The 13264-nt window shown below is 34.9% G+C and overlaps 1 protein-coding gene across 1 annotated transcript in view; it reads right to left on the reverse strand.

Annotated features, from left to right (window-relative positions):
- The window catches only part of LOC137634361 (transient receptor potential cation channel subfamily M member 4-like), a 112834-nt gene extending 104051 nt beyond the window's left edge, over positions 1 to 8783 (reverse strand). The window contains exons 1-7 of the mRNA XM_068366758.1: positions 8683 to 8783; positions 8361 to 8552; positions 7465 to 7587; positions 6500 to 6617; positions 6096 to 6293; positions 3792 to 3896; positions 1260 to 1386 (exon numbers count right to left, since the gene is read on the reverse strand). Coding sequence (XP_068222859.1) covers positions 1260 to 1386; positions 3792 to 3896; positions 6096 to 6293; positions 6500 to 6617; positions 7465 to 7587; positions 8361 to 8552; positions 8683 to 8783 — 964 coding nt within the window. The remainder of the gene's footprint in view (positions 1 to 1259; positions 1387 to 3791; positions 3897 to 6095; positions 6294 to 6499; positions 6618 to 7464; positions 7588 to 8360; positions 8553 to 8682) is intronic.
- Positions 8784 to 13264: the final 4481 nt, after the last annotated feature.

Genomic DNA, 13264 nt, shown 5'->3' on the forward strand with positions numbered 1-13264 from the left:
TCCAACCGGGTCAATAGCCCAGTGAGGGAATGAATAGGGAAAAACTAGATGAGAAGTTTAAGAACAATAATATCAAAATAAATCTTTCAAATATAAACTATAAAAACTCAACAAGAGGATAAAAACTTCAAAATAACAAGAGGAAAAGAAATAAGATAGAATAGTGTGCCTGAGTGTGCTCTCAAGCAAGAAAGAGATCTCTAACCCAAGACAGTGGAAGACCATGGTACAGAGGCTATGGCAGGAATATTTCCAATAGGCTATTACAACTTTACGTTATTTATACGTTATGATCAAAATAATCCGCCAAGTTCTTAATTTTTACATCATTAAACCCAAGTAACTTTTCAATTACACAAAAGTGCATTCCAATTTGGCCTTGGTGGTTATTAAAAAATATATCTTTTTACAAACTCTAAAGTCCACTGGGCATCTACTACCAAATATTGAAATGCTGCAATATTATGACATGAATAAACAATTAGACTTTTACCTCGAATATGATATCTACCCAACTACTCATTCTGATTGTGCAATTTGTGAAAAGTAACTAACTTGTGATATTTAAGATTTCTATTTGGAAGAAGGACAATACATAAATTGATTGAGGCAGCTAACTGGAACAATACATTATCAACTTATTTCATGCTACAATCTTCAAGATGTTCATGTGGGAAAATTGTTTCTTCTGACCAATAATCATTTTTCTCAGTGTGGAAATGCATGAAGTACATCAAATTTAACAAGGGGACTAATATCGATCAAATGAAATAATGGCATGTAGGGTAATAGCCTACAAACGCTGAAGCAAAGACATATTAGCTAAATGCTTATTGACCAGTTAATATGTGAGACCATTTCACCTCCTGTGTGAAAATGTTATAACACAACATCTTGTGGATGATATCTATTTAATGTTGTTACTTTACTTGAAAATTTTATTTTTCCCTTGTTTCCTTTCCTCACTGGGCCATTTTCTCTGCTGGAGCCACTGGGCTTATAGCATCATGATTTTCCAACTAGAGTTGTAGCTTAGCTAATAATAATAATAATAATAATAATAATAATAATAATAATAATAATAATAATAATAATAATAATCAAAATTACTGTAACGTGACAAAATACTTCAACAAACATCTGTATTAACAAAAATATATTATTACATAACATTTTCAAAATCTTTAAGTGACATAAAACAAAAATTTTGAGAAACCCCAATAACAATGACAGAATATGATAGAGTTGAAAATATTTACCTGTCGTTTCATTGATAAATTCAATCTTTCCATAAGCATTGGTTTGGAAGTGTCGATAGTGGGTTTCGGGTGACCACTTACTGTCTACTGGAGGTATTCTTGTTTCCCCTATTGATTGGTTAAGATCCTGGAAACAGAGCTCATTCAAATTAGTTTAAGCTGTTGTCTTGTTTGTTAAACATATCTATATACAGAACATATCAACAAACACCCATATTATCTCATTGAAAATGAGGAACAAGAATTTGTCAGAAGAGAATACAACCTTATAAATACATCATCAGTAATAGGACTTTTATGTAAGCTCTTCCCCTGAGAAGTTTAGGTGTGAAATGAGTTTTCTCCAATCGCCTGTGCCCTGTATTGTGATTTCTCTAGCTCCCATCAGGCCGGGGTCTTCATTTAACCCTTTTTACAATCCTTTCCTGATCCTTACTACAAGTCTTTGTTTTTTCACTTCCCTATCTACTGCTTTCCTGGCCAACTGATCTGCATCCCTTCTTATCACAAGTCCAAACTATCTCAATCTTTCATTTCTCCTTTTTTCTGCTTTTGGATACTACATATCTTCATCAGATGCTAATTCATAATACAATTTTCCCTCCATAATCCAGCTATGAGCCTTTATATTGTAAGGTCATGACTTATCAAAATCTTCCCTTATCTTATCATTGCACATATTTTGTGGTACAGAGTAGTACAGAGCTTTTGTACCATAAAAGTCTTTGCTCTCTTTATGTATGGAATACTTATTTGCCAGAAGTCTGACTTCTTTTTATCTCTGCTGCAACAATTGGCATTCTTGTTGCTCTCTCAACTTCCAAGTCCAGTGTGTCACCATGTAACAGAAAAGCTCTAACCTCTTGTCAAACAAGCCATCCTCCTACAACAGAACTCTTAACTTCTTTATTTTCTCCATTTACTCATTTTATCATTTGTGGCATCTAAGATTTCTTACTCCATGTAATTTTTTAATACAACTTATCTCTTGTGACACCCTTATGCATTTGTTGCATTCGGTACACAGTAAACAGTTCACCCCAGCAACTTTTCCACTGCAACACGAAAAGTTCATTGATTGCACTGCTTCCTTAGCTTCCTTTCCAATCATCATTATCTTTGCAATCCTTATGTTGATTTTCAGTCCTCTCTCCTCAATTCCGATGTTTCATCTTTTAAATATTTTACCACCTCTAGGGTTTGCACATAACACTAGGTCACCTGCATGAATTAACTAGCAGAACCCGTTTTCTTGCACCAAAATTCATCTTTTTTTCTGTTATCCCTGTTACAGCCTTCACTCTAGATCTCTTATTATTTTAGAATAACATTATTTTATTGAGTCTCTCTGGTGCCAACTGCCCTTTTAATGTCAGTATCTGGAAATACGAGATACAATATCTTTTTCTTTGTCTCATTATAAAGGCTGCTTCCCTTATTTATTTTTCTATCATGAAGCAAAACTGACAGTTATAGATTTTAAGCTTTTCACAGCCTTTCCTCAAACACCGTTCTAATATTTTCACGGCATGGTCCAGATGTCTTATTTCTCTGCAATCAATTTTCCAAATGCATTCCATACCATTACAATAAGACTTTTCCTTTTTCCTCTGACCCTATCTCTTCTTTTATCAGGTTTTCATATACAAACACTACCATTTGTTAATTGCATTCTGTGTACTATGATTCGTATATTTCACTTCAAGAGGCTACTAGATTTTATAAATCCCGAGAGAGAGAGAGAGAGAGAGAGAGAGAGAGAGAGAATGAATATCCTTCCATTGCAATTTTACTGTATTCTTTCAAAACAGAGAGAGAGAGAGAGAGAGAGAGAGAGAGAGAGAATGAATAACCTTCCATTGCAATTATACTGTATTCTTTTAAAACAAAGAGAGAGAGAGAGAGAGAGAGAGAGAGAGAGAGAGAGAATGAATAACCTTCCATTGCAATTATACTGTATTCTTTTAAAACAAAGAGAGAGAGAGAGAGAGAGAGAGAGAGAGAGAGAGAGAATAATCTTCTATTGAAAGTTATAATGTAGGCTTTCAAAACAGAGAGAGAGAGAGAGGAGAGAGAGAGAGAGAGAGAATAATTTTCCATTGCAAGTTATACTGTATGCTTTCAAAACACAGGGCCATTTTCCCTTTTACCATTAAAGGTTTGATGTTATTGTCTTTATTCAATTTTCTATATAGAGTCAGGATAAGTCTTCAAGCCAAAAGTACAGTAATATTCAAAATACTATTAGGCACGTAAAGTAAAGAAAAGAAAGGATAGGAAATATTAAAAGCGAAATGTTAACCAATTCAAAACAGGTTACGTTATATATAAAAATAAATATCGGTATCAATTGCCATAGCAGTCTTCTTCCTTATGGACTAGTGTTATATCTCTTGTTGCAAAGTTGTGCCGCAATATTTATGAATCGTTTTTGTCTTTTTACATAAAATATGTATAGAATTTCTTTAGCTCAGCTTTTGTAATATTTTTTTAAGAACGCAGGAGGTGGATCCTTCAAGGTTTCCCTCGTACCTGAGTATCCTGCCGTTGCCTGTACTCTCTTCTGTGAATCATAGGATTATCTTCAAGTAGCAGTTCTAAGGGTGGCCCTCCATCGCTATGCCCTTGTTCTAAAGACTAAGAAAAAAAATTATAAAAAAAAAGAAAAACACTTATTTCAACATACAAAACTTAGAAGGTTTTTTAAAAATTACACACACCTGGAATAGAAAACCACACATCTACTATTTCCAAATAGAAGTATCAAGGGTGTAGTTAAATATAAATAATATCTAGAATGTTTTGTGCACATGTAAAGTTACAATTCATAAATGGAATATAAGCGCTATAGTTAGGCTAGCATGATTTTACGCAAAATATATAGATTAGCCGTACTTACATGTAGCCCTAACTTCATAATGTCATTACATTGTAATACTCCCTCAAACATTATCATCATCGTCTATATTAATATCCTTATGGGCACTTATAAAGAAATCATCGTTGAAATTCAAGTTTTGATGTTGTGTTTATCATAAAAAAAAAAAAAAATATATAGGTAAAGGCTTGACCTGTGAATGAAGATTGACAAAACTCAGAGCATTTCCCGAACCTTCTTCCTTCAAACATAACCTATGCAATCATTCTTTTAAAACATTTAGCATTTACGTCAATGAAAATAAAGTAGGATAAAATAGTAGGGGTTTTTGTGATATATGTTTTGGCAGCAACAAATGCCAAGTTGAGAGGTGAGGACAACAGTGAAGCTACTTGAAGTTTTCATACCGTATTAGTCTAGTGGTTCTCTATTGTATTACTATAAAACATGATTGTTTTATCCACTTTATGAGTGTACGTAAAATAGAATATGTTTCCTTTATCCATTTTATAAGTGTACATAAAATAGAATATGTTTGCTTTATCCATTTTATAAGTGTACGTAAAATAGAATATGTTTGCTGTATACATTTTATAAGTGTATGTAAAATAGAATGTGTTTGCTTTATCCATTTTATAAGTGTACGTAAAATAGAATGTGTTTGCTTTATCCACTTTATAAGTGTACGTAAAATAGAATGTGTTTGCTTTATCCATTTTATAAGTGTACGTAAAATAGAATGTGTTTGCTTTATCCACTTTATAAGTGTACGTAAAATAGAATGTGTTTCCTTTATCCATTTTATAAGTGAACGTAAAATAGAATGTGTTTGCTGTATCCATTTTATAAGTGTACGTAAAATAGAATGTGTTTGCTTTTTCCATCTTATAAGTGTACGTAAAATAGAATGTGTTTGCTTTATCCATTTTATAAGTGTACGTAAAATAGAATGTGTTTGCTTTTTCCATCTTATAAGTGTACGTAAAATAGAATGTGTTTGCTTTATCCATTTTATAAGTGTACGTAAAATAGAATGTGTTTGCTTTTTCCATTTTATAAGTGTACGTAAAATAGAATGTGTTTGCTTTATCCATTTTATAAGTGTACGTAAAATAGAATGTGTTTGCTTTATCCATTTTATAAGTGTACGTAAAATAGAATGTGTTTGCTTTATCCATTTTATAAGTGTACGTAAAATCGAATGTGTTTGCTTTATCCATTTTATAAGTGTACGTAAAATAGAATATGTTTGCTTTATCCATTTTATAAGTGTACGCAAAATAGAATATGTTTGCTTAATCCATTTTATAAGTGTACGCAAAATAGAATATGTTTGCTTTATCCATTTTATAAGTGTACGCAAAATAGAATATGTTTGCTTTATCCATTTTATAAGTGTACGCAAAATAGAATATGTTTGCTGTATCCATTTTATAAGTGTACGTAAGATAAAACATATTTGTTTTTATCCATTTTAAAAGTATATGTAAAATAAAACGCTTACCGCATTAATGTTGCCTTTGTGGGACAGCACACCATTAGGAAGTTTAGTAGGCTACTGTCTAATGAACATCAAGTGGTATACTGCAGGAAATACTAAAGTTTCTTTGCAGCCTCCCTGCAGTCCCCTGTTTTATTGATTTCTAGCTTATATCTTTTTAGTTTTCCTTTTGCTTTCCTTTTGTCTTTCTTTATTGCGTTTTTTTATTTCTTAGTGTCACTTACCTGTTATTCAAAGGCAAATCAGAATGAACTAATTTATGATAGTAAAAAAAGCTAGCGTAAATACTTTATTTTGATAATACCCTTGTAAAATGTGATAGCAACAAACAACAGCTAAAAACCGAATATTTGCTATATGATAAAATCATTGTATAGCTAAAGTAGCACAGATCTAAAATCCTGCTCACAAAGTTATTCATCAATTCAAGAAACACAATAAAAAATAGGTAAATTACCTGTAAATCATCAGGGATGGTAGGAGTCTGTCTAGCCAGTATTTCACTGGGTGCCAAGGTATTTGTCCTTGTAAACAATGATTTCGACCTACTGCTGAAGTTCCCAATTGATAAGACCCTTTCCATATTTGAAGTCAAGCTATTGTTATCAGCTTCCTTTTCTGGGTTCTCCAGCAACGTTTTGAAACTTGATGGGTTCTTTGAAAATAAATGTATTTTCAATGAAAAAAAAAATATATGTATTTAACCATGCAATGATATTGAATATTATTGAGTATTTTAGATATAATCAAGCGCAGTATATGTATTTGAAGTTTTACCACGTTCTAAATGCACACAATAAATTATTCATGAATAAATTCATCAGCTATTTAGCTTGCCCATAAGACTCCAATAAAACTCACTCCAGAAGATTTAGACTTGGAAAAAGGTCTCAACAGTTGAGTCAGAGGGATGTGTTCATCCTGTCGAAGACCACAGTAACATATTTCTGGCAATGAACCTTCTGGGTTATAGACATACCTGAAACAATGTTCACACTTACTAATCAACTAAAGCAAATAATAGTAATCATTTCTGAAAGAAGCCTATTAGCAAATAAGAAATCAAGCTCCTATCCTGAGCCTTGCTGTAACTACTACCCAAAATGGCTATATCCAAACATATCCGTAAAGAAAATAATGAAAATTAAACGATTTATTTAGAATACTTACTAATATAAATGAGTAAAATCAGGCATATAAACACAAAACAAAATAAAAGAATTTGAATAGAACAAGAGCCTTGACTCATATATCATTAAGTAGTGAGATTCTTCAACAAGTTACAGAGCTTCACACTGACCTCTTAATGAACTTGCTCATCTATATCGTAATCTTTTACTGGCTCCTATACCACAGTATGAGTTAAATTTGATAAAACAAACAATTGCCAGGCTTCAGTGAGATAAGTTTTATCATTATAAATCTCTTGACAAGAATGTACCAAAGTTGGTGCTTGAGGTATAGTTGAATAAATGACTTATGTCACCACCTATGTTTAAAATCAATTACTGTATCCTGTTATTGCCATCTATATTTCTGTACCTTTTCTAAAGAAGCTTAATCCTCAAATCCCTATCCCTTATGTTCATTTTCGTAACTATCTTGTTTGCACTTTTATCCTGTCAGCTTTTACTATGAAGACCAATACATATTCCATATAGTTTTCCTACAGGAATATGAATAGTACTGTTGCTTTCCCATTAAACACTGACTGATATTTGGAATGAACAACCAAATATGTTTATAATATTTTTGACAATAATAAAAAAACAATTATCTGGATGAAAAAAAATGTATCATAAACAAAATTTTAAATGGTTACTTACCTTAAGCATTCCTTTCTAGTGAATTTGGACAATATAAATGAGATGCTTATGTCTTTCGATTGCAAATTCCTCTTTTGTCTTTGCTGTACACCCTTTGTCTTGCGTTTCAGGCCAATTTTCTTCCTAAAAAATAAAAAAAAATAAAAAAGGTAACGAAATGCATAAACTGAAGTCAAAATTTTCAACCAAGAATTACATGAATACCTCGTGTTCTGCCTGACAGAACACGCCTGATATCTTTCTGGTATGTATTAGGTTCTCTCAAGTAGTGTCTCCTATATATTTTTAGAGTGATTTTTATGTTTACATATATATATATTTATATATGGATATATGGATATATATATATATATATATATATATATATATATATACACATTATATATATATAAATATATATATATATATATATATATATATATGAAATCAACCCATCTTCACAATCGTAGCTAATTGGTAGGTTTGTACATGGCATTCGATTAATGATAAATTTTACACATTTAGACGTGTCTTTTCATATTCAAATAAGCCAAATATTTTAATGCATTAATAACTGGATTCTCTTACCGACCTCGGGATCAGAGTCCCAAGGCGAAATCACTCAAAGACAATAGCATCCGACCGTCCGGGAACTGAACCCTGGTTCAGGATACTTGTATGACAATGACCGTACCGTTTAGCCACGAAGAAAGATAAAAGTCAATGACAATTCTTGTATACATATACCTGTCGAATATATTTACAAAGAGAGAGAGAGAGAGAGAGAGAGAGAGAGAGAGAGAGAGAGAGAGATGTAATTTCTAAAGTAACACACCTTATCCCAACACTAGACTAAATTACAATATACATGCGTTATTTTCCTCTCAGAATAGTTTTCTTAACTGAGTTATATTTACCTCTGCAGGGTCCATCGCTGATCTGTCATGGAGTAATTGGTCAGGTCACTCACTTCGAAATTCCTAAAGGGATCCAGGGATATTTCAGAACGTCGAAGGGAATCCGTGATTGTTGTTGACCTTGAATCTGGCCTGCTGCTGCCTTGAAGCCGAACATGAGTGCCAACTGACCTGTAATGCAAAGGTAAATATCTACGATATCATGGTCACAAATTAAATTTTTTTACCGATTAAAATCTTTTTGTTGATTGCATACCATCTCATATTGAGGTTGTATTCAGGAAAATTTATGTACCTAAAATAATGAAATAATGAGCTTTACCTACATGGGTGGATAGCCCAATGTTGCAGAATTGGATATACTGATATTTTACTGTTACCAAAATCAAAAGTATCATAAGACTTAAGGGGACCGTCCGCCATGTCCGCCATTTTTTTTTCTTGTTAAGGCAAAACTAATTCTTCGAATAAGACACAATTCGACGTAATATAAATCTGAATTACCTTTCAGTATCACTAAAAGTTATACAGAATAGTTTTTATCAACTCAACTTTCTAAAAATCGTAATGATACAGGCGAAGTGTTATATTGAAGCTCTAAATGTAACAAACTGTATGGAAAATGAATTTGTTTGGTAATTTAAGCCAGGAATCAGTTGAAAGTTTGTAATAATCCTTAACAACAGATCATTCAAATCAATCATCTAAACGGAGATATATTATTTACTGAAAATATAAGATCGTTTTTCTTGAAGAAGCTATATTCACGTCAAGACTACGAACCCCGTGATTAATTGAGTACATGGTCCAAATTATGGGGTATGAAGTTGAATCCTAACAAAACTCAAAGTATGATTGTAAGTAGGTCAAGTACAGTAGCTCCTCAATATCGGAATTTGTTGGACAGAAACTTACATTCTATTAAATTTCTTATTCCTGATCTAGATATTAATCTTTGGCCCCGTCGTTCAATTAGTTCCTTATGCATGTTGCATAAGATTTTTCAAAATTCTGATCATCCTTTACGTTCAGATCTTGCTGGATAGTTCCATCCTGTTCGTCTAATCATCTTGCTTTAGTACCAATTTTCCTTTTTTTTTTCTTGATTTGTTTTCATGAGGCTTCTCTTTTTCTAGTAAAAACTAAATTTGGAGAGAGAGAGAGAGAGAGAGAGAGAGAGAGAGAGAGAGAGAGAGAGAGAGAGAGAGAGAGAGAGAGAGAGAGAGAGAATGTTACCGTATGTACTTAACTAAAATCTACTGCTATTTAAAGGATTGAATTTATTTATTATACGGTTTATAATGTATTAGTCTAATAGTTTATAGATTGTAGTTTAAGTTTGTACTACTGTGATACTATGATTATGAGTCAGTAACAAAAATAAAAGTACTCGACTAACTAAATTAATATGTATAATGAAATAAGAATAGATGAGGCTGATTTTTACCTTTAACATCAAAGACAAATTAATGAATTATTAAAATAAACCAAATATAAATAAAAAGAATCAATTGAATTGTGAAATATCTATTCACTGTATAGTATTTTCAATCACATATACATGATGTTTCATGTAAATTAGAATAATCAGTTAACATCAAAGACAAATTAATAAATTATTAAAATAAATCAAATATAAATAAAAAAAAATCAATTGAATTGTGAAATATCTATTCACTGTATAGTATTTTCAATCACATATACATGATGTTTCATGTAAATTAGAATAATCAGTTAAGATTACCGTATCCGGCAGCAACGCAATGGTGCAATGACATGAAAAAATGCAACTTTTGGGGGATAAAAATGACGGACTGACGCCGACGGAACAACACCCCCCCCCCCCCCCCCCCAGGACGAATTAACGTTGATGCAATGCCCCCAGGTCACTTCATAATCTCAGTTTGTTTATCATGAGATCACTTTCCCATGCTTATCTTTCTTTTAATTTCAGTCTCTCATGTCCTGGAGAATCATATATTCATTAACAGTCTCTGGGGTCTAGTGGTTCGTCCATAACCTCTGGATTTTCATTAAACATTATCTTAGTTTTAATGATAATAATTTTCAGTCCTACATCTCTGCTTTCTCTATTCAAATCTTCTATCATCTTTTGCAGTTCCTCCCGTGATTCATTAAACAAAACTATGTTATCTGCAAATCTTAAGTTGCTAAGGTATTCCCCATGAATAATAACTCTTACCGTTTCCCAATCTAAATTCTTTAAAAAGAATTCTAGGCAAGCTGTGAATACTTTGGGAGAGATAGGTTCTCCATGTCTAACTCCTTTCTCAATCAGAATTTTCTCACTATCTTTATATTGTTAAGGATTTATACCGCACGTGTTTCATACACTCTTGTACACTGTAACAGTTTTAATTTATCATTCTATCACTCGCTCTTCCCTGCACTGTTAATAGACCAAACTGTCTTTTCATGCTAGCACAAGCTTTTTCATGTTTGAATTTTTGTGATGTTCTTGCTTGCAAGTAACTAGATGAAAAGTCAATGATTGTTCAATAAAGTTTAGCGGCATTCCCCTCGCTTCTCAATTATCACCTAACAGGTGCCTCACACACTGGTGACCACCAGAGTGCCCAGCTCCCTCCCACATTCCCCCTCACTGCTGTCTTATGTTATGATGGTGCCGACCTATGACACTGACTCTACTATCAACACCACACCCCTGAAACTACCATCCTCTGCCAGCAGAGAAGCGTTCACCTGGTTCCAGTGTGCTAAAGTCCAGTTTTGCATCAAGGGCGTGACTCAGTCAAGCAGCAAAGCAAATTACATTCTCGCAGCAATCCCCAAGGACACTTTCCCGGAAATCTCCAATTACCTGTGCGAGCAAGGGGATACCCCAATAATGTACAATGCCTTCAACCTCCTGGAGCAATACTCGCTGGCCACATAGCAAATATTTTTCAGCTCTCTCAATAACCATTGGGAAAATAAAAGGCTTCGCTCGCCATCAGGAAAATGACCAGTATCGCTCACCTGGAATCTGCTGCAGACAGCTCTCCTCATGAAGTGAATATACTTCGTGCCCTATGGGTACGGCACCTACCTGTACCATGAAGAACCAGATGATCAGAGTCGACACCCATATGGACAGTCACTTCACCACCTCCAAGACCTTCATCAATGCCTCCACTCCTAACCAAGTTGACAACTATTCAACAACAACCCAAGCTGAGGTGAATGCGGTAGGGCACAGTAGCCCACCCCGTGACATACCAGAGAGGCAAAAAAACCGCCCACTATCCATCACTCACTCACCACCCAACCAATGACCTCTACAGCCATTTCCTGACGCCCATCGGCAACAGTTATGCTACTACCACTCCAGATTCGGGGCTGCTATGAAGAAATGTTCAAGCTGTTGTCAGTGGCCAAAAATCGTGTAAGTAGGACATCTCTTGTGGCGGTGGCCTCCCCTATCACTAATCTTTTCTTTTTACATGATGCAGATTCAGGCGTGCAATTTTTGGTAGACACAGGTGCTTGCCATTCTGTTCTGCCGAGGCCACTCGCCAGGACACTATGTAGTTTGTTAAATCTGCTGACTCTGCCTAGTAACTGCTAATGGATCTGTGATACCCACCCATGTTTACAAGAACCTCACATTATCATTTGGAAGCATCAAATATCTAAAAGTTTCTTGTTGCTTACGTCACATTGCCAATCCTCAGTGTGTATTTCCTTTCACATTATCAGCTCCTGGTCTATGTTGCTCATCAATGGCTAGTCAACGCTGAATCTTGCTAATCAACACCTCTCTAACAAGCCCACTATGACCTCACCCTCCACATCAGTGCACCCACGAATGCGTACACCCACCTCCTAACCTCATAAAAGGAAGTTTTCCCTCCAGAACATCATCAAACGCCCATGGTTCCCGGCAAACACTGTATTTATCACCATATGTAGATGACGGGCCCCCAGTATTTGCCAGATTATGGCGTTTGACACTGGATTTTTTGGCAGCAGCTTAACAAACGTTTGCCAAAATGGAAGAAATAGACCTTTGCCAAAAGGGCTCGAGCCCATAGTCGTCACCCTTACACATTATTCAGAAGAAAGATGGCTCTCTGTGTCTGTGGGGGGATTACAGGCACCTAAACATGCAGATAGAACCGGATCACTACTCCCTCCCAAATATCGCCGACGTGACCTCCTACATGCACAAAGCAAAGGATTTTTCCATGCTCTACCTCATGAAGGGGTATTATCAGGTGGCTATTAACCCAGAACACATAGCCAAGACCGCCATCACCACCCCCTTCGGTACATACACCTTCACTTACTCCTGTAATGCTGGGGCCACTTTTCAACGTCTCATGGAAGGCATCTTAAGGGATCTCCCCTTCTGTGAATGTTACATGGACGACATACTTGTGTTTTCTTCCTCCAAAGAGGAACTCCTCCGTCATCTACGCATCGTGCTCGAACGCCTACAATAGCGTTCTGTTGTAGTTTCGTACAACAAATGTACCTTTGGCGCCAACGAAGTATCGTTCTTAAGGCACCACATCAATCCTGAAGGAGTCCACCGCTTCCCTGTGAAGGTAGAAGTCGTTCAAAAACTCCCCACGCCCTCAGCAATCTAACACTTGGGCATAATCATCTATTATCACCATTTCCTGCTAGCCATCGCCGCCACTCAAAACCCCCTCTACGCCTTCCTCAAGGGCAAGCAAAAAGACCTGAAGTGGGGTCTCCCTTCTGGCAGTAATTTTAGTCTACTGGGAGCGTTTTAAACGTTATAGATCCTGTCTGAGCAAAGATAAGACAATAATTTTAGTCTTCTGGGTGCGTTCTTTACATTATAGATACTATCTGAGCAAAGATGTGGCATTCTGCAACACAAAGAATGCCCAATCAACCGCTGCTGCTCTCAC

Source organism: Palaemon carinicauda, chromosome 44 (genome assembly GCF_036898095.1).
Source record: "Palaemon carinicauda isolate YSFRI2023 chromosome 44, ASM3689809v2, whole genome shotgun sequence".
Taxonomy (NCBI): Eukaryota; Metazoa; Arthropoda; class Malacostraca; order Decapoda; family Palaemonidae; genus Palaemon; species Palaemon carinicauda.